Source organism: Idiotropiscis lumnitzeri, chromosome 13 (genome assembly GCF_059441095.1).
Source record: "Idiotropiscis lumnitzeri isolate Australia: NSW breed Sydney's pygmy pipehorse chromosome 13, RoL_Ilum_1.0, whole genome shotgun sequence".
Classification (NCBI taxonomy): Eukaryota; Metazoa; Chordata; class Actinopteri; order Syngnathiformes; family Syngnathidae; genus Idiotropiscis; species Idiotropiscis lumnitzeri.
The window spans coordinates 1995006-2017523 of NC_142403.1; the positions used below are offsets into that span (position 1 = coordinate 1995006).

Here is a 22518-nt window from a genome sequence, read left to right on the forward strand (position 1 = left end):
GGCCACAAACACTGATTACAGGTGACAGTCTCATTTGAGTGTGCAGCAGAAAGCATCCAAAGGTTCTCTGTTTTCCTCATGACACTGCATCTGATATTCCTGAGAAGGTTGATAAGATCGCTGCTGAGCATTCGACTGTCAGATCGGATAATGACCGCAGACGTGTTCGTGTTTTGTTGTGCCGGTGTGTGCGACACTTGCACCCTGCGTGTTGTCCCGGTGGCGGGCGTGCCCAAACGAAGATCGATTGCACCGGCAATTTTTTTTTTTGAAAGGCAGATTACATGTACAATAGGAATGGATGTTAGAAATTTTTAACGTGTCTGACCACACGCTAAGAATTTCGTCCTGTCTCGTCTCGTCAACGAAAATTCATGTTCGTCACGTCATGTTTTCGTCATCAAAGAGCCACGTTTAGCTCATCATCGTCTCGTTATCGTCATGAAAAAAAGAGGCGTCAACGAAATATTTTCATCATCGTCATCGTTGACGAAAACAACACTGCTGAGTATAAATGCTTTTAAATCCAGGTTAAGAACCTTTTTCTCAAACCTTTGATTAAGGTCCTGAAAACATCATTTTTTTTTGCCTTTTTGATATTTTAGTAATCCACGTTTAGTTCTTTAATTTTAAATGTTTTTTTAGGTTTTCTGTTAATGTGTTTAAATGTTGTCAACCTACATTTTAGTAATTTTTTAAGCTACTTTTGTGTTCTCTTCTTTGCGTTTGAATGTTGGTAACAGCTGTTTTTTTTAAATGCTTATCCGTGTCGTGTCTGCTTGTGTGAAGCACATTGAGTTGTCGTGTGTATGAAATGTGCTATATCAGTAAAACTGCCTTGCCTTGCCTCGCTACTGTGGTGAGCACTGTGCTTGAACGGATTAATTAAACATTGGAAAGGGAAAATGGAAGAAAACATTACAAATATTTGAAAAGACAAATTCGTTTTCATGCCACTGAATTTGTTGTGATAAAGATCCCATAACGCTGATGTCATAACTCGAACCTTGCATAGATCACCATAATGGTTCTCATAACTTGTAATCTGACTTCATATGTTCTCCAATTTTGTTCCAACACAAGGGTTGAGGAACATCTTGCCTATTACAACAGCAAAAGTGCCTATTGTGAAGTTTGAACACAGGCAGAGTGGTTTGGAGGGAGACATCAGTCTCTACAACACCCTAGTGAGTGACAGAAACCGAATCTAGACGGTTTTATTCTTATTTTTGCCATTATTTTTGTAGAAATAGTAAAATGTTGTAAACCTCACTTATTTTGTGGTAGGCTCAACATAACACCAGAATGCTGGCTTTGTATGCAACCCTGGATCAACGTGTGCAGTTCCTGGGATATATGATGAAGGTCTTTGCAAAGGTATGTGAGCAATACAAAACTAAGCACATTAGAGGGGAAATCAACCAAATGTTTTTTTTTGTTTGTTTTTTTTTGCAAGAATACGGTATTTGTAAGATATAGTGAAAATATTTGAATTAACATTTCTGAAATAAGAATTAAACCATAATTCGTCAACTTTCAGGGCCATGTTGTACATTAACATAATAAATGATCAGCTTGTTACCGAAGACTGAGTTTTTATAGAGGTTCACATTCAATTCACCTTTAAATAAGAGTTTAAATCGATGAAAAAGGCAAATAAAATTGTCAATATGAAGATGAAATGTCTTTTTGAACAATGTTGCTTGGGGCTGGACGAATCATCTGCCGATGGATGTTTTTGCATGTCAGAGCATTCACACATTACGCGCACACTCAGTGTCGCAATGCGTTCCCTCGCACTCTTGTTTGTGTTATCTTGTCACAACTCGACTTTTGTGCTCACAGCGCTGTGACATTGGAGATGCATCCAGAGGGAGTCTCTCATCTTATGCATATATCCTGCTGGTGCTTTACTTTCTGCAACAGAGGCAGCCTCCAGTCATCCCAGTCCTGCAGGAGGTACTAATTATCAATACCAACTGAATGTATTGGGTACTTAAAGGTGAAGATGAAAGTTTAGCATTATTTTAAAATTTTTTCCACATTCATTATTGATATCTTTTAGATCTTTGACGGAACGAGTGTTCCCCAGAGAATAGTAGATGGTTGGAATGCCTTCTTCTTTGATGATCTTGAAGATTTGGTGAGTCTTTATTACCTTTTGAACTTGAAAAAAAAACATTTCCCAAAAATGTTTAGTTCACTTTTATGTGGAAATTGTTACTACTGTCCACACAGCGCATGCGGCAGCATCTGTCTCAGGTGGAACTCAACACGGAATCTGTGGGTGAGCTATGGTTGGGCCTCCTGCGCTTTTACACTGAAGAGTTTGACTTCAAAGAGCACGTCATCAGCATCCGTCAAAAGAAACGTCTCACGACCTTTGAAAAACAATGGACAAGCAAATGCATTGCTATTGAAGGTGCTTTAAAGAAAATGGACGTTTAGCTAATTTAACATGCTTAAAACAGTATAAAGACCTGTTTGTACCGACTTGTCTTTTTTCCACTCAGATCCTTTTGATTTGAATCATAATCTCGGTGCCGGAGTTTCTCGCAAAAGTACGTATTTCTTACCCCTTAATAAAACATTGTTGAAATTTTGCTTCTGATAAACCAATGAACTATTTCAAGTGATTGGCTGCAGCTGCAAGTGGCTGCATTTTTTAATACCGTAAATGCATATTTATTACCTTCTTTTTACTCTTGCAGTGACAAACTTTATCATGAAGGCTTTCATTAATGGACGAAAGCTGTTTGGAACTCCCTTCTACCCGGTCCCTGGTACTGAAGTGGTATGTGTAAACACAACTGTCTTTAAATACATGATACCACTTACGTATTGTGTGTAGTGCTGTGAAAAAGTATATGCCCCCTTCCTGAGTTCAAATGTTTCATTTCATCAAACCAATTTTAATATCACACTGAAACAACACAAGGATAAATAAAATGCAGTTTCCAGATGCTGATTTTATTCACCAGGGTGCGAAAACAAAACAAACTTACCTGGCCCGCTGTGAAAATGTAATTTGCCCCCCTTTGTTAAATCACCAAGCAACTGTGACTCAAGATAGTTTTGGTGAAGCTGAGTTGAATTTGACAGGCAACACACAACCACCACCTTTGTTCAACCAAGAAATAACTAAAATAGAATCTGTTAGACAAAGTAGGCAACATGCCTGAACCAAAGAAATTCCATTTTATTTTTTTTTATTTTTTTACACTGTTGGAAATCAATCAGTCTGGAAAAGGTTACAAAGCCCTTTCCAAGACTGTGGGGCTCCAGCGAATCATTGTCAGAGCCATTATTCACAAACAGTGGAACAGTGGCAAACCTTCCCAGGCGTGGTGGGCCAACAGAGATTACTTCAAGAGTGGGACAACAACTCACCCAGGAGGTCACAAAACAACTTCGAAAAACAGCCAAAGAACTGCAGGCCTCGGTGTTCACAACTCCGCTACAAGAAAGTCATGGGAGGTTTCCCAGGGAAGAAACACTGCTGTCACAAAAGGACTCAAAGCTTCGTTACATATTTGCAAAAAAGTCTCTTGATAATCCTCAAAACTTTTGGAGAACTATTGTGTGGACTGTTGAGTCAAAAATTGAACTTTTTGGAGGGTGTGCAGCCCATTATATCCGGTGTAACAATTGCACAGCATCTGATATAAAAAAAAAACATGATGCCAGCAGTAATGCATGGTGGTGGCAGTGTAATGGTCCGGGGCTGTTTTGCTTCCTCAGGACCAGGACAACTTGCTGTGATTGGCAGAAAAATTCCTTCTGCTGTTTACCAGAAGATCCTGAAGGAGAACGTCCGAACTTAAGCGCTCTTGGTTCATGCAGCAGGACAATGATCCAAAACAACCAGCAAGTCCACCCCAAATGGGCTAAAAAAGAACAAAATTGACGTTTTAAAGTCCGGACTTAAATCGAATTGAGATGCTGTGGTATGATATTCAACGGGCAGTTCATGCTAGAAAATCCTTCAATATGGCTGGGTTAAGACTATTCTGCTAAATTGAGTGGTCCAAAATCCCTCCACAGCGGCGTGAAAGACTCATCACCAATTATTGCAAGTGTTTAATTTCCATTATTGGTGCCTAAGGTGGCAGAACTCGCTATTATGTTGAGGGGGGCAATTACTTTTTCAAATGGGGCCAGATAGGTTTCTATTGTTTGCCCCACTTGGTAAATAAAATCATTAAGAAACTACATTTTAGATATCCTTGGGCTGTCTCAGTGTGATATTGAAATTGGTTTGATGAAATGAAACCATTGTGAGTGATAAGTATGCAAAATCACATAAATCAGCAAGAGGGCAAATATTTTTCACAGCAATTTATGTATGTATGTACATTGGTGTGAAAAAGTGTTTGTCCCCTTCCTTGATTTCCTTTTTTGTATGTATGTATGTACACATAAATATTTCAGATCATCAAACAAATTTCAATATTAGTCAATAGGGGTGTAACGGTTCACAAAAGTCACGGTTCGGTACATACCTCTGTATGGGGGTTAGGGCTGGGCGAAAATTTACAGATACCAAAAAGTATTACAATGACTGACATAATTTTGCCCATGTCGGTAAATTCGGTGTCTAAAAAAAAAAGAAAAAGAAAAGTCTTTTCTGTCTGCGGCAATGTTCATGCCCCTTTAAGACGGCTACAGCGCGTGTAGTCACGTGACTCTACCCATCTGAACAAGAAAGTAAACAGAAGACGTGTTCGTAGCCCCCCGATTCAAATCAAGAAGCGGCTGACACGGCTGAAGACGAGGTACCGTTTGTTGAAATTGTTCCTGTCGCGCTTGTCCCGAAAAGAAATTCGACATCTGTCGTTTGGAAATGTTTTGAGTTCCATAAAGACGATGTTTGAGCAAAAGAACATGAACTACAAAGTGCATCGTAAGCCCCCGAAACAGCGCGTCCAACCTTTTCTTTTTCACCACCCACAACACAACCATGCTGTTGACTTGGAGCTTTGCAAAAAGTTCAAAGGGAGAAGCAAGGTTGGACAAGTGACAACAGCCCATAACGGAGGCGACACCATACGAGAGACCGTCTCAGAGGTGGACACAATAGTATAGCACATAGCGAAAGATTCAGCTCCTCTGGTTACAGTGGCGCGCACAGGATTTAAACGCCTCATGAAAGTAGCCGACAAGAGGTACAAAAATATTTGTCGCAAACCGCACTTCGCGATATGGACAACATCGGGACGGGAGCATAGATATGTCAAGCATTTTGCATCCACATCCGAGTTGTGGTCGAGTCGCAACATGGATCCCTGTTTGAGCCTGAATGTGCATTACATAGACGACAAGTGGCGACTGCGCACCGGAGTACTCGAGACGGCACATTTTCCTGATGAAGCACATGTGTTTATTTGGCATTGGCATTCCATTGACATTTTTTTCATTTTATTTAGCATTTTGTTTACAGGCGACTAGCTCCTTTGCACATGGCATTATTTATATTGTTTACAAGATACCTTTACACAAATCTAGGCCTTTGCAAATGGCATTACAGCATCTCGGCACAATATATTTGCAGAAAAAGATTTTGTGAGAGGTACCCTTTTTCTCCTGTTCTTTGTGACATTGTTCAAGTCATGCTAAGCAAGCTATTTGGAATGTTTATACAAATGATTTTTTTACTTTTCATTGAAAGTAATGTGTACCCGTTGGTCAATAAAAAAAAAGCTGTAATTATGCATTTCCTGCATTTATTTTGATTTTGGTCCACAGGAGGAATTTATCGTGCATTTCTCGTTATCGAGGTAAAATTGCTCCATTTATCGCGATCTTGATTTTAGGTCATATCGCCCAGCCCTAATGGGGGTCACGGTACGGTATTGGTTCGGTACAGCAAAAAGCCTCAAAAACATAAGACTGGGGTATTTTTTTCATTTAGTTTTAACAGATAGCTAGTAACAATTCAATTTGCTGTAAAACAAAAAACATTCCCTGTTATAAAAGCAGAGAATATAATAAAAAACAACTCGGGTTGTTCGTAAATAATAATTAAAAAAATGAACAGGAAAACACTCTTTCTTGTATGGATAGACTGATGTAGCAAATAAGGTCAGGACACTTGCCAACTAACAACTTTGGTAATTTCATTATAAAATAGGAAACATTTTCATTATTTTATATGACAGTCAACATAAACATTGAACATACTTTCCTTATATAATATATTTCAATATAGCCTGATGTCAAACAAAAAGTTTCACTCAGGATCTAAACTGAAAAGCATCACTTAAAAGTTCAGTAGTGCGTCATCACTTAAGCCGTCTGGTCTCACTTCCCCAGACTGCTTGAAAGTAGCGGGGATAAGTTGTTGGTGTTGGGCGGGTTACTTTTTTCTACTGGCATATCCGGGTGATGCCCTCTTACATGAATTTTGGAACTAGTACCTGCAACATACTGTGCGGAGGTCGAACAACACAGACACGCAGTTTGCGTTAGGTCCACCACTCCCAATTTGTCGCCGTTGTAATCAACTGGGAAACTGAAATATTCCGACACGGAGGATTTGTATAGGGCTGAGAAGGAGCTCTCAGCTCCATGTTTTCACGCACACTCGACACTTTTCTTCCTCATTTATTTTTTTATCTATTTCTTCTTCTAACAACAATTGTGGCTGTTGCGTGATCTCAGGCGTTTACTTTTTTTTTTTTCCTCAGATGTATTCGTCGTTTGACCGTGTGCACCGAACCGTGAAGTCTCGGTACGGGACGAATAGAAAAAAACATTACACACTTATACGTCAAAGATAACACAAGTAAACACAAAATGCAGTTTTTAAAGGAAGGGCTTTATTAATAAAGGAAAGGGGAAAAAATCCAAACCTACGTGGTCCTGTGTTTGCCCCCCCCGTTAAAACATAACTGTGCTTTATCATACCTGAGTTAAATTTCTCTAGCCTTGATTACTGCCACACATTTTCGCAATCAAGAGTCTGGTAAAGGTTATAAAGTCATTTCTAAAGGTTTGGGAGTCCAGGGAACCAGGGTAAGAGCCATTATCCACAAACTACGTAATACATGGAACAGTGGTGAGCAGACCGTCCAAAATTATCCGAAGAGCGCAGCACGGCTCATCGAAGAGGTCACAAAAGACCCCACAACAACATCCAAAGAACTGCAGACCTCACCTGCCTCAGTTAAGATCAGTGTTCATGACTCCATAAGAAAGAAACTGGGCAAAAATGGCCTGCATGACAGAGTTCCAAGACAAAAACCACTGTTGAGCAAAAGGAACTTTAAGGCTCGTCTTACTTTTGCCCAAAAGAAATCCATCTTGATGATCCCCAAGACTTTTGGGAAAATGCTCTGTGAACTAACGAGACAAAACATTTCGTAATGTGTGTGACCTGTTACATCTGGCGTAAAATTAACATCATGCCAGCAGTAAAATATGGTGGTGGTAGTGTGATGGTTGGGACTGTTTTGCTACTTCAGGACCTGGAAGACTTGCTATGATTAATGGAACCATGAATTTTACTGTCTCCTAAAAAATCCTGGAGGAGAATGTTGTAGTATAAGGCCATCTGTTCATGACCTCAAGCAGAAGTGAAATTGGGTTCTGCAGAAGGACAATGCTCCAAAACATACCAGCAAGTCCACCTCAGAATGGCTGAAGAAAAACAAACTGAAGACTTTGGAGTGCTTAGTCAAAGTCCTGTGAATCCTATTGAGATGGTGTGGCATGACCTTTAAAAAGAGGTTCATGCTCAAAAACCCTCCAATGTGGCTGGATTACAACAATTAGACAAAAATGAGTGGGCCCCAAAAAAAGGGTGGCCCAACTAGTTATTTTAGGTTCAGGGGGCAAACACATTTTCACACAGGGGCATGTTGGTTTGGGTCTCATACGGGCAAAAAAATAAATAAATACAATCTCGGTCGCGTTTGCCTGCAGTGTAAACCTAAAATGTCAGACGAAGCACGGTCGTCGTAGGTCAAGCACATCGTAACTCGAGGACTTTCTGTGTAGCACAGCCTTGATTACTGCGAGCTGCAGCATATGCATTACACAGCCCAGGCAAGCCAGTCCACGTTCATTCAAATTGTCCCTCAGGACGTGTAAATCATGGTTTTGAAAGCCTCGCAGATCTACATCCTGCAGCAGAAGCTTGGTGCTCCACACGCTTAGTGACTCAAACCAGACCAATATCGGTATATTTGAGATCTTGTTTTGTTGCTATCGTACTGATAAATGTGATGTACTTTCTTAATATCTGCTTGATAGTTTATCTGTCCAATAGTTTCATCATTTATCCCGACAAAAAAACATTTGATTTGTAATGTTTTATTGTCTCTGTTGCAGGATTACTTCTTTGACGCAAAGGTTCTAACAGATGGCGAGTTGGCACCAAATGACAGGTGCTGTAGGATCTGTGGAAAGATTGGACATTATATGAAGGACTGTCCCAAGCGACGCAGGTTGGACTTTCTACATTAATCTCACTCACAAACCAAAACTAAATGTTTTAACTTTAACTTCTGTTCAGTAAAGAAGAGGAATGGGCTACAATACATGTTTGTTAGGTAATGTAAAGCCTTGAAATGATCCAATTCTCATCTAGGCTCCATGTTCGTAAATAGCAGTGTATAGTACAGTCCCAAGGCCATCCCTATTCTATAGTTGCTCTTTATCACAGTCAGGAATTTTACCTTGTTCCTCTCTTTGCGGAGCACAACTTATATTCATAGCTTTCATTAACTTTTAAGATGATTCACTTGGTACAATATATATATATATCATCACTTTCCTAAAATAATGGCTAATGTAATCCCCCCCCCCCAAAAAAAACTGCACCAAATACAGAATATATTGTATTTATTAATAATTAATAGCAATAATGATTTTGCATGATCTGTTCAATCGAGGTTGAAGGCCATTTTAGTACTGGTGGCCAGCTTTCTGAGGACATGATTAGGGCAAAAAAATAATGATGTAGGATTGTATTTAAAAAGTATGTCCAATTTGGAAACCCCCTCTAATTTATGATGAAAAGTAATCCATATATTTAGATTAATACTTAAATCAGCAAAATTATGAAGAAATATTGGTGGAATTATGTAAAAAAAAAAAAAAATGTTAATCAAAACGGAAGGGTTATTCAATGAAGGCACCTTTGCACATCTTGGTATTGTCTCAGTCAGATAATTTGGATGATGCTGGAAGGCCTGGAATGACCGAATGTTCCCAGCTGTACATTATTAAGTTAATTGCTTGAATTTCTTGACCAATGTGTACCGTATTTTTACGGCCAAAAGACGCGCCGTATCAAAGGGCACAGCACCAGTTGAGGGTGCTATTTCTGTATTTAATACTTACACTGGGTGCGCCACACTACAAGGCGCGTGTTGGCATGCTAGCTCGCGCATGCTAGCTCGCGCAGGCTAACGGCTGTTAAAAGCAGCATTCAGACTGGTCAGTGATGTCATGGCAACACATCTAATTGACTACGTCAGGGGAGGGATGTCACTGGTCACCACACTCCTTAGAGCAGGGGTGCTCACACTTTTTCAGCATGCGAGCTACTTTCAAAATGACTGAGTCAAAATGATCTATCCACTACAAAAATGCAAAACATCTATTTATTTTCAAATGTATTAAGGATTATTTGTACGTACAATGTATGTTGATGTACCTTACATAACCAAATGAGCCAATATTGCAAAACACACATAATTAACTATTAACATTTTTTAAATTAACTGAGTTTACTTTGATGACTTGCACTGAATTGAATCAGCCAGGGATGCATAGTCCGGACAGTAGCTGCTGATAGCCAGCCTCAAACACACTTCCAAATGTTCATCAGTCATGGTGGAACGGTATTTGGACTTAATGATCTTCATGTAAGAAAAGGCTGACTCACATAAATAAGTGGAGCCGAATAATGCAGTCAAAGAGATAGCACATTTCCTCATGTTAGGGTACTTTTCCTCCGTGAGTAAGTTCCAGAACTGTCCATGATCTCTCGACTTCAGTTCAATGTCGGTTTGTAGAGTCAAAATCTCATCTTCCACTCCAGAAGAGTTCATGTGAAACAGTGATGCAATGTTTGATGCGAGTGAATCAACCTCAACATCTTCACTTAACACCATGCGAATGAAAACGCACATCTGGGCTGTGTCACTCACATCCGTAGATTCGTCCAACTGCAGTGAGAAAAATTCACAATTTCTGATGTCCGTCCACATTTGCTGGGTTAAATCCTCGGCCATGGCATCACAGCGACGTGTAACTGTATGTCTTGACAACTGCAGAGCTTTGATTGAAGATAATATCTCTGCCTTATTTTTAAAGTCCCGGAACAATGAGTCAGCTGCTTCAACGAATGCCTCTTTTACCATCTCTCCTTCTTGGAAGGACTTCTTGTTTTTAACAATGGCGTGACACACCCGGAACGATGCTTCGGTGGCCGCCTTCGCTTTTGAAGTATGTTGTGTGAAAAATGACTGCTGTCTTGTCAACTGGGATTTTAGTTCATTCACCTTTCTCTGTCTTAGCTCGCTTTTCGGCGGGAAGTCGTTTTCGTATCTTTCATGAACAGTCCGAAAAAGCCGCTCCACATTTCCCTTCTTTGGTACTGCGATGATAGAATGGCATATGAGGCAAACGCACTTCGAAAATGACATTGTGAATAAAAAGTCCACCTCCCATTCCTTATGGAAGTGATATGTTTTTGCCTTTTTACTTGGTCCAGCTCCTTCACTCATTTTAGTGACCATAAACTTTAGCGAGGGCTTAAAATCTGACACAATTCGCCGACTAGCTTAGCACTTTGCGTCGTTGTTTACGCATGAGCGGTGACCTAAAGGTCAAAGTTCAGTTGTTATCTGACTGGTTGTCCTGTATGTCAATCAAGTAACGGGGATGGATGATAGGCTGACATCGTAAGTTCTGCTGCACTTAGAGCCGTTGTTTGATTTGATTGGTCACCAGAATGGCAACATTCAGTTGTCATCTGAATGGCTGCCTTGTATATTAATCAAGTGACGGCATTGATGCTAGGATGATATTTTTTTATTGTCACGCCGCGATCGACCAGTACCACCTCCGCGATCGACCGGTAGATCGCGATCGACTTAATGAGCACCCCTGCCTTAGAGCAATGATTGGGGGGCGCGGTGCGATGCTGAGGGGGCGCGTGGGCCCCAGGGGAACATGTTTTTTTTGCATAGTTTTGGGACCGAAAAAGGCGATCTCAGACAACGCGAGTTTGAGCTCGTCAAAGGTGTTTGTGCCCCTAGTTCACGCAGTATTGGTTTAAAAAAAAGTGTCCCCCTGTCACGCAGTTCTGATAAAAAAAAAAAAGCGTCGCCCTGGCGCTCGTTGACCCGGAAGTGATTTCTTTCGCCGCTACTTATATGCACCGCGCCAAGCTATCTTGCGCGGCAGCAGAACGGACTTTATTTGAACTCTATATAAGTCCGCGTACAGCAGAAGCAACAAGCTACGTGATGGCAAATGAACGACTCCGTAAACAAGTAGCGTGCTAAACGAGGAGTACTGAAACCAAACGTTATAGTGGGTTGCTTTCCTACGTTGTCATTGGAAAGGTATTTACGGTATCTTGACACACTTGATGTTCAACTCTCTCCTTAACACTGCCTGTTCATTCTCCTCAGCTCCTTGTTCATACAACAGTCATCACTCGCTTGTCTTTTTTCCTCATTTCTCACCGTTGTTTTTCAGCTCATGCGCACCCCGCATAAATACAACACCGGCGTCCGTCACTCACAAGCTGTCACAATACACGCAACACACCACGCGGTTTTCCAGAATGGATTGTAAATCCCACATACCTTTTTGAAAACCCTTCATAATGAGGAAAAACGGTTGAGAAAACAGATCTTCGAAGCGCTTGTGGCAAAGAACACTCCTCGACACTGGCTTGAAGTTCCCTTTCTTTGCCAGAACGAAATTGCTCCATTCATGTGCCCTATTTTCCTATTTTTCTAATTTCGCCACTCAAACAGATGCTTCCCAAATTGCGAATAATGCATCGCCACTCTCATCATTCTGCGAGTGACGTCATTCCCGAAGAATGGAGGAGCTTGCCAATCAAAAGCATTTTCTTTGTTAGGGCATTGCGATGGGTGCAGCAATGAATCTAGGACGTTTGCGTAAAAAAAAACTAACATGAGTATTCTTAAAATAGATTAATTACTCAAAATATGGTGGGTCATTGGTGTACGTCACACTTGGTCTGTTACAGGTTTCACGTTATTCACCCAAGAACAAAATCAAAAAACACTTTTTGAAGAGATTAGATTATAGTTTTCAAATGCACACAGGGACAAAGACCCTTTATTTGCAAGACATCTTTTTGTCTTGACAAAACTAAAATCAAATTTTTGGGCCATAGTGAGCCTCATTAATGTTTGGAGGAAAAAGGGCAAAGTTTGCAAGCCTGAGAACATTACCCCAACTGTGATATACAGGGGTGTTAGCATTATGTTATGTGGTTGTTTTTCTGCAGTCAGGACAGGTGCACTTAAAAAAAATGATGGCATCCTGAAGGAAGAACATTGCGGGAATACTGAAGACATTAGACAGGTAGTTAAAGGTTACATGTAAAATGTGTCATCGCATACTACCAAACTGGTTAAAAAGTGGCTTGAGGATGTTTCGAGTGGATATAAGGCCCTGATCTCAGTCCTATTGAACATTTCTGGGCAGACCTGAAAAGGCATATCAGAATCTGAATCCGAATGCCCTTTATTCTCATTATACTGATTGGGGAGATGTGATGTGACAAATGTGTCTCAATTACACCAGTTCGGTCTGAGCCAAAATTATTGCAAACTAATGCAAAAAGCTTGCGGAAGTACAGTGTATCCAAATGGTTTTACCCAAGTCTTACAGTTAAAAGGCAATGGGACCAAATAATAATCAAACATATGTAAACGTCTGACTGTGAAGAAAGCTACAAAAAATTGTCGAAAAGAATTGGTGCTCATTATACTGGCATCGAGCAAATAATTTGGGTAATCCCAATTGAACTAGAAAAGGAAAAAGTGGGTGTTTTTTCATATATAGTAAACCCCCCTCTATCATAAAGGTTACATTCCAAACACTCAGGCAATAAGTGAACTACTTTTCTGTCAGATACTGTGGGTGAGCTGGATGTGGCCTGCACTCTGTCCTATATAGAATATATAATAATTACTTTTGTCCATTTTTCATCAGAATGAAAAAGAAAGAAAATGACAAGGATGAGGATGTAAAAGATGAAGAGCGGGAGCAAAAAGACCGGCGTTGTTTTCAGTGTGGGGACACTGGTCATGTCAGGAGAGAATGCCCTGAATATCGCCTTCTAAAGCAGAGGACGGCCGCGGCATCAGGTAACTATCACTATACACTGCCCTCCATAGTTATTGGAACCCCCTGATTAAGATGCTCTTTCGTTTCTAATAAATTGAGTTGTGTCTCAACAATATAGAACCAAAATAAAGAGGAAAATCAAACCTTTAATTGAAGTGCATTTATTCAGTGGGAGAATTATTTGCCATCAAATTACGTGTTCCATAATTATTAACACCTCTGATGAGTTAATACTTTGTACAACCCCTTGCCAACAAAACAGTATTTAATCTCCTACAAAGTTTCATAAGATGGGAGAGTCCTCTCTTCTGCACTGTGCTCTTTAGTTTACTCCACAGGTTTTCAATGGGGTTGAAGTTTGAGAACTGAGATGGCCATGGGAGGAGTAGTATTTGGTGTCTGAACCATTTCTACAATTTTCAGCATGAGAGTATGCTTCTGCAGTAAAAATTGTAAAGCTTGGGCGATATGACAATATATTTGTCGCCTTTTTTCCCCTCATCGTGTCTGTCAAACAATGAACAATAAAAATGACAGCAGCCGAAGGTGGCATACTGAACATCAACCCATGGGAGTGACTCATGATACGTCTTCATTATACGTCACAATCTTATGGTGTAAAATTAAATTTAACAGTCAATGAAAATGAAAGCAACACTTAAAATAACTTTCAATTTTTGTTGATTATGGTGGCGCCATATGGACAATAGCGGTTTAGCATGCCACATTTTCCATGTGGACCAGCGCATAGTCTTGTGAAATCTTCTGCATTTCTGTTTCCAGTGGCTTTGTGACGGATACGTAACAAAGAGGTAATGAATCTAATCGTGTCCAAACAATATAAGGTGCTGAAAATTAACATTTAACTTTGGGTTTGACGCAATGACGAGTTAAGAGTCTTGAAGCAGATAAGTAATATGTCATGTTGGATAATTTCTCAGTAGACTTACAAATCCTGGCATGAAGGTGCTCCAGTGCTTGCATTCCGACCCTGTACAAGTTACACAATTATACAGTTTAGTCTCTCAGGGAAACTTTGTATTTCCTCTTCTGTTATAATTCTATTATTAGGATTCTGCATTGAGAATTATACATAGCTCACATTTATTACGAAAATTACCCTAAGTGAGTCTGTGACTGTCATTTTTGAATGACAAAAAGGATTTTGGTCATTCAAAAATGACCGTGACAAAGAGACAGTAAACCAGAGGTCTTACAGGAACCAAACTGGATATATCGCACTTTTTATTTTTTATTTTTTTTATGCAGACAGTACTTTAGAGTTTGTTGTGTGGCTGGTCGTGTCTGTGATACTGCATACTTTCAAGATGATGGCTTTATATTGCTACGATGTAAATTTACAATAGCTAGCATGAGCGGTTTGATTTTTGATTTGAACATGGAAAGCTATTTTCTAACCCTACAGGAACAAAGCCAAGGCAGCGTCAGTCAGAAATCCGTCCTCATCTGCGCTCACGCCATCAAGTGAAAGTTGATCATTGACTGTCCTTTTACGCGGGGAGGCTCCCCTCTTTTTTTTTTTTTTGTCTCCTTGGACAAAACCTTTCATTTCTCAATTGTTTTGCACCTTCTGCTATGACAGCAGTAATCGCGCGTAGACGTTAGATTCAACTTCCGACTTTGTAACCAATTGGATAAGGGGGAAGTGACTAATGCCGTAATGCAGGCAGCACATTTGTAGTTTTGTGTGGCGAATAAGATACACTTCTCATATGTATCGTTCTCACGTAGGAAGTATGGGTCGTAATTAACAGAGGAAGCGACAGAAAAGCCATACTAATTGCTAAAATGAGCTAATCTTACCGTCAAAGACGTTAAGTACTTGGGTGACTGAGTACGCTTAACAGAGGTCTCGCTGGATCCGTCTTAAAGTGGAGCAGAACCAACTCGGGACAAAATAGCGTGCTATTTAATACGTTTTTTTTTAAAACTGCAGCCCAATCCTTTTTTTTTGTTAGCTTTTTTCCTCACACAGTGTGAACCAGTGTGTACAATTAGATTTTTCCTCTTTTCCCATATTTGAGCTGAGCCTCTTTCGTATGTGGATATAAATCAGATATGTATGCGATGTGCCTGCAGTATGAATGCACATCCGGACACAACACCCCACACCACATACACCACACATTAAAGTACATTTTCTGTACTTTTTGTGCTTGTATTTTTTGTGTTACACTACATTTATAATGTGTTAGAAAAGTGTTTCAAGTTAAAAAAAAATATTAATTAAAAACAAAAAATGAATATGGTCTCTTATTTTGGGGATTTTCAACCAAACATTTTCACCCACAACAAAATGGAATCACTATAACACTAACTGCCATTTAACTTCTATTCTGCCCTCTTATTTCTCATCAGCTCCTCACATAGTACGGTCTTTGGTGAGTTCTCAGTCGATCAATGGCTCCCAGGTAACGCCAGACTGTCCTGGAAGGGCCAGGCTACCCTCGGAGAGCGTGAGTAGCACCAAATTTTATACTGGGTTGATACAGCTGCAATACAAGCACTGCGCACGCACACACACAGGCACACCCACAGAACTAATAGTTGCCCTCTTCAAGATGCATTAAAAAAATAACATGCAGCAAAAAAACAAAACTATATTTACATAATTGCTTTGTTTCAAACACGACACCCATTTTCACTAACAGTCACTGCAATTAAATTAAATGCTAATTTTGTCATCCACTGTGACTGTCGTTTACACTGTGCATTATACAATATTTCTCATGCATATATTGTACAGTGAGGGGAAAAGTAATTGGGCATCAACCAATTGTGCAAATCATCCCACTTAAAGAGGATGAGAGAGGTCTGTAATTTTCATTGTTGGTACAATAGCAACCGTGAGTGACGAGATGCCCCCCAAAAATCCAGTAATTCACATTGTAAGATTTTTAAACTATCAGTATAATCTTGCAGAAAATAGGAAATTTAACTAATCACTTTGAAATGTAACCATGGTTGGCTATGAGAGGTAAAATATTTCCTGTAGTTCTTCACCAGGTATGCTCTTATTGTAAGTTATTTTGGCCCACTTTTCCATGCAGATCGTTTCTAGATGTGTCATTTTTTAGTGCTGTTACTGGGCAACATGGACATTCAACTCAAGTGACAAATTTTCTAATGGGTTGATGGGAGACTAGTTAGGCTACACTAGGATCTTGCAATGCTTCCTTCCATCTTCAATGCTCTTTCAAAGGAAGGGTATTTTTTATTTTTTTTTACCAAAAATCTCAGGATACATGTCCCCATTCATCTCGTGTGTTGAATTGTTGAAATAGAATCCTAGAGTTTTCTCTTTGAGCATCCTGATTTGAGTTCATTCTAAAGTTAGCTCAAGAGAAAATGCGTTGATTTTAGGCTTAGGTTTCCGACATATTTCAAACATCCATCCATCCATCCATTATCCATCCATTATCCGCCGCTTATCCGGGGTCGGGTCGCGGGGGCAGCAGCTTCAGCAGGGAAGCCCAGACTTCCCACTCCCCAGCCACATCTTCCAACTCTGCCGTAGGGATGCCCAGGCGTTCCCAGGCCCGCCGGGAGACGTAGTCTCTCCAGCGTGTCCTGGGTCGTCCTCTGGGCCTCCTGCCGGTGGGACATGCCCGGAACACCTCACCAGGGAGGCGTCCAGGAGGCATCCTAAACAGATGCCCGAGCCACCTCATCTGGCTCCTCTCTATGTGGAGGAGCAGCGGCTCGACACTAAGTCCGTCCCGGATGGCCGAGCTTCTCACCCTCTCTCTAAGGGAGAGCCCAGACACCCTGCGGAGGAAACTCATTTCGGCTGCTTGTAGCCGAGATCTTGTTCTTTCAGTCGCGACCCACAGCTCGTGACCATAGGTGGGGTTAGGAACGAAGATCGACCGGTAAATCGAGAGCTTCGACTTCTGGCTCAGCTCTCTCTTCACCACAACAGACCGATACAGCGTCCGCATCACAGCGGAGGCTGCACCGATCAGCCTGTCGATCTCTCGCTCCATCCTCCCCTCATTCGTAAACAAGACCCCAAGATACTTAAACTCCTCCACTTGGGGCAGGATCTCCTCCCCGACCTGGAGAGGGCACTCCACCCTTTTCAGACTGAGAACCATGGTCTCCGATTTGGAAGTGCTGATCTTCATCCCAACCGCTTCACACTCGACTGCGAACCGCTCCAATGAGAGTTGGAGATCACGGCTTGACGAAGCCAACAGTACCACATCATCTGCAAAAAGCAGAGCTGAAATACTGAGGTCACCAAACCGGATCCCCTCAACGCCCCGACCGCGCCTAGAAATTCTGTCCATAAAAGTTATGAACAGAATCGGTGACAAAGGGCAGCCTTGGCGGAGTCCAACCCTCACTGGAAACGAATCCGACTTACTGCCTGCAATGCGGACCAAACTCTGACATCGGTGGTACAGGGACCCAACTGCCCGTATCAAGGGGCTCGGTACCCCGTACTCCCGAAGCACGCTCCACAGAACTCCCCGTGGAACACGGTCGAACGCCTTCTCCAAGTCCACAACACACATGTAGACTGGTTGGGCGAACTCCCATGCACCCTCAAGGACCCTGTAGAGAGTGTAGAGCTGGTCCACTGTTCCACGGCCAGGACGAAAGCCGCACTGCTCCTCTTGGATCTGAGATTCAACCTCCCGACGGACCCTCCTCTCCAGTACCCCTGAGTAGACCTTACCAGGGAGGCTGAGGAGTGTGATTCCTCTATAATTGGAGCACACCCTCCGGTCCCCCTTCTTAAAAAAGGGGACCACCACCCCGGTCTGCCAATCCAGAGGCACAGTCCCCGATGTCCACGCAATGTTGTAGAGGCGTGTCAACCATGACAGCCCTACAACATCCAGAGCCCTAAGGAACTCCGGGCGGATCTCATCCATCTCCGGGGCCTTGCCACCGAGGAGCTTGTTAACCACCTCGGTTACTTCAGCCCCCGAGATAGGTGAGTCCACCACAGAGTCTTCCGGCTCTGCTTCTGCTGGAATTGAGGAGGTCTTCGAAGTATCTCCCACCGACTCACAACGTCCCGAGTCGAGGTCATCTCCACTATAAATAGTGTTGGTGGTGCACTGCTTCCCTCTCCTGAGACGACGGATGGTGGACTAGAATTTCTTCGAAGCCGTCTGGAAGTCGTTTTCCATGTCCTCACCGTACTCCTCCCACGCCAGAGTTTTTGCTTCGGCAACCACCGAAGCCGTATTCCGCTTGGCCAGTCGGTACCTGTCAGCTGCCTCCGGAGTCCCACAGGCCAGAAAGGCCCGATAGGACTCCTTCTTCAGCCTGACAGCATCCCTTACCGCCGGTGTCCACCAGCGGGTTCGAGGGTTGCCGCCACGACAGGCACCGACCACCTTACGTCCACAGCTTCGATCAGCTGCTTCAACAATGGAGGAACGAAACATGGTCCACTCAGACTCAATGTCCCCCGCCTCCCCCGGTACGTGGGCAAAGTTCTGCCGGAGGTGGGAGTTGAAACTCTTTCTGACAGGGGATTCTGCCAAGCGTTCCCAGCGGACCCTCACAATACGTTTGGGTCTGCTGGGTCGGACCGGCATCTTCCCCCAACATCGGAGCCAACTCACCACCAGGTGGTGATCAGTTGACAGCTCCGCCCCTCTCTTCACCCGAGTGTCCAAAACATGCGGCCGCAAATCCGATGACACGACTACAAAGTTGATCATCGAACTGCGGCCAAGGGTGTCCTCGTGCCAAGTGCACATATGAACACCCTTATGTTTGAACATGGTGTTCGTTCTTGACAATCCATGACGAGCACAGAAGTCTAGTAACAGAACACCGCTCGGGTTCAGATTGGGGGGGCCATTCCTCCCAATCACGACCTTCCGGGTCTCACTGTCATTACCCACGTGAGCATTGAAGTCCCCCAGCAGAACGAGGGAGTCTCCAGGGGAACCCTCTCCAGCACACCCTCCAAAGACTCCAAAAAGGGTGGGTACTCTGAACTGCTGTTTGGTGCATAAGCACAAACAACAGTCAGCACCCATCCCCCCACCTCAAGGCGGAGGGAGGCTACCCTCTCGTTCACTGGGGTGAACCCCAGTGTACAGGCGCCAAGTCGGGGGGCAATAAGTATGCCCACACCTGCTCGGCGTCTCTCACCTTGGGCAACTCCAGAGTGGAAGAGTGTCCAACCCCTCTCAAGAGGACTGGTACCAGAGCCTAAGCTGTGTGTGGAGGTGAGCCCGACTATATCTAGTCAGAATTTCTCTGCCTTGCACACCAGCTCAGGCTCCTTCCCCGCCAGAGAGGTGACATTCCATGTCCCAAGAGCTAGTTTCTGTAGCCGGGGATCAGAGCGCCAAGGTCCCTGCCTCTTGCCGCTGCCCGACTCACATTGCACCCCACCCCTTTGGCCCCTCCCACAAGTGGTGAGCCCATGGGAAAGGGGACCCACGTTGCCTTTTCGGGCAGTGCCCGGCCGAGCCCCATGGGTGCAGGCCCGGCCACCAGGCGCTCGCCGACGAGCCCCATCTCCAGGCCTGGCTACAGAGGGGGGCCCCGGTGACCCGCGTCCGGGCAAGGGAAATCGTGGTCCAATAATTTTGAGCATCATAAGGGGGTTTGGTGAGCCGTGCTTTGTCTGGACCCTCACCGAGGACCTGTTTGCCATGGGTGACCCTACAAAGGGGCAAAAGCCCCCGACAACTTAGCTCCTAGGATCATTGGGACACGCAAACCCCTTCACCACGGTAAGGTGACGGCTCGCGGGGGGCATTTCAAACATATCAAATTAATATTTTTTTATATTATTTTCAGAATATGACTATATACCGTATTTTCGTGACCATAAGGCACACTGAGTTAAGGGGCCCAGTCTTCGTTGTGTGTGCTATTTCTGTTTTAACACATACACAGGGCACACCGCACTATCCGGCGCATGCTAGCTCGCGTATGTAGCTCGCATTTTGAGAAAGACGGCTGAGAAAGTCCAAACTATGTTAGTCACGTAACATTACCAGTCCCACAGGTGCTAAAGCATCTTTAATGTCAATTCTGCGTTGCATTGTAGTCTCAAACCTTACCAGCAGGGGCTGCTAACATGCACTGTGAAAAGGCAGTCAGGTGTGTGAGCAAATACCACGTGTCCAGATGTATGGATTTCAGACTACCATATTTTCACGACCATAAGGTGCACTTTAAAGTCCCAAATAATCCCTGAATCACATGGGGCACCCTGTAATTCAACGCGCCTTGTGTAAAGACTGAGACCCATAGATCTATACACGTGCCCTTCTTTTGAGCCTGATGCCCATAAAGGCATTTCAGAGTGCATGTTAGCACACCCTGCTGGTTAAAGGGGTGCTCATTACGTCGATCGCGATCGACCAATCAATCGCGAAGGTAATATGGGTAGATCGCATGACATTAAAAAAAAGACGTCAGCCTATCATTATCCGTCATGTGATTGATACAGGGCACCCAGTCAGATGACACCTGATTTTTTTTTTTGTTTGTTTTTTTGCGACACATAGGTCACCATGCATGCGCAAACAACGGTGCTAAGTGCAGCACAAATAACAAGCTAGCGAGTTAGTTACCTCCAATTTTAAGCCCTCGTTTTATTCTCTTGAACTCAAGGGGGGTATAAACATGAGTGGGGGTGCTGGACCAAGTAAGAAGACAAAAACGCATCACTTTAATACGGAATGGGAAGAGGAGTTGTTTTTAACAATGACATTTTCGAAGTGTGTCATCTGTCAGTCTGCCATCGCAAATACCAAAGAAGGGAAATGTGGAGCGGGATTTTCGGACTGATACCGACTTTCCGCCGAAAAGCGAGCTGAGGAAGAGAAAGGTGAAGGAATTAAAAAGCCAGTTGTCAGGACAGCAGTCATTTTTCAGACAACTTACTTGAAAAGCGAAAGCCGCCATCGAGATTGGCTACATCTACATTGCACAAAAAATCTCTCTCTCTCTCTCTCTCTCTCTCTCTCTCTCTCTCTCTCTCTCTCTCTATCTATCTATCTCTCTCTCTATCTCTCTCTCTATCTCTCTCTCTATCTATCTCTCTATCTATCTATATATCTATCTATATATCTATATATATATATATATATATATATATATATATATATATATATATTTGCATTTTTATAGGAGGTAGATCATTTTGCCTTGGTCATTTTATAAGGAGCTCGCATGCTGAAAAAGTGTGAGCACCCCCGACATAAAGGATAAAAACTACGACGACTCATTGTAATATTTTCAGGCTATGATTATTGCATTTTTATCTCGTTTTCGTGCCAAAGCAGTCATGGTCCACAAAGAAAAAGCCATATTAGGAGTGCTGTCTATATTTTGGGGATACTTAAAGATACCATATAACATTTTTATAAAACTATATAGCTCAGGAAAAAAGTCCAAAATGAAAGGTTGAGTCACTTTTTGGATTTAACTCATTGCAGGTATTTTGGGGCCTGTTTATTAACCCCCATCAGCAAACATGCACGCTGCGCATGTAGTCAGTAAAGCAGGTGTCTGTCAGTGCTCAGTCTGTTGGTATTTCAACCCCTTCGTGCCGATTACATTGACGGACGAAAACCCACTTCGGCCTTTGCTTAAGCTGTCATCTTTTTTTAAAAGTGTCCCTTCCTCTGCAAAAATCCCTCCACCACGATGAGGTGGCAGCTCAAAAACTGGGCGGCATTGTGAATGAAAATTGTTTTTCAAACATTGTTTTAAATTGAATTTTATTTATTACCTTTAAATTTTCTGTTACATAATACCAAGACATAAGGTAGACACCGCATCTGTATGGTCATTGTTTTCCACCAAATGAATGCCACTGGACACCCAAAACAAAACCTGCAGTCACAGGATTGTTCTGCAATGTGTGCTTAATCAGTAATGTCTTTTAAAGAACATTTAAAGTTGAATGGGCAGTAATTGTTTAAATTTGACCTAGAGTGTGTGAGAGCGCGATGGGAGTTAGAATGTATGATGTGTAATGTGTGTTTTTTTCCTCCTCTCTTTAGTCAGACAGTCGCCAAACTCCACCCTATTCTCCACAGCCCACAGCTGTGTCTCAAAATTCCCCGCAGTCCTCCAGTTCTCCTAAGCCCTCCCAAAATAAAACCATTTCTATAGGTCCCCAGAAACAGCCTGCTCACCCCCAGGTCCCACTTT

At 42.6% G+C, this 22518-nt stretch overlaps 1 protein-coding gene across 3 annotated transcripts in view; it reads left to right on the forward strand.

Moving 5' to 3' along the window:
• The window catches only part of tut4 (terminal uridylyl transferase 4), a 43569-nt gene that overhangs the window by 18049 nt on the left and 3002 nt on the right, over nucleotides 1–22518 (forward strand). For 2 of the 3 annotated variants that reach the window (XM_088312987.1, XM_088312986.1), the window contains exons 17-27: nucleotides 1084–1187; nucleotides 1288–1377; nucleotides 1846–1959; nucleotides 2066–2143; nucleotides 2239–2422; nucleotides 2514–2561; nucleotides 2712–2794; nucleotides 8332–8447; nucleotides 13213–13367; nucleotides 15727–15824; nucleotides 22368–22518. The exon at nucleotides 22368–22518 is cut by the window's right edge and continues 411 nt beyond it. In XM_088312987.1, the coding sequence (XP_088169113.1) occupies nucleotides 1084–1187; nucleotides 1288–1377; nucleotides 1846–1959; nucleotides 2066–2143; nucleotides 2239–2422; nucleotides 2514–2561; nucleotides 2712–2794; nucleotides 8332–8447; nucleotides 13213–13367; nucleotides 15727–15824; nucleotides 22368–22518 (1221 nt within the window). The remainder of the gene's footprint in view (nucleotides 1–1083; nucleotides 1188–1287; nucleotides 1378–1845; nucleotides 1960–2065; nucleotides 2144–2238; nucleotides 2423–2513; nucleotides 2562–2711; nucleotides 2795–8331; nucleotides 8448–13212; nucleotides 13368–15726; nucleotides 15825–22367) is intronic. The other variant, XM_088312988.1, reaches the window with a different exon arrangement.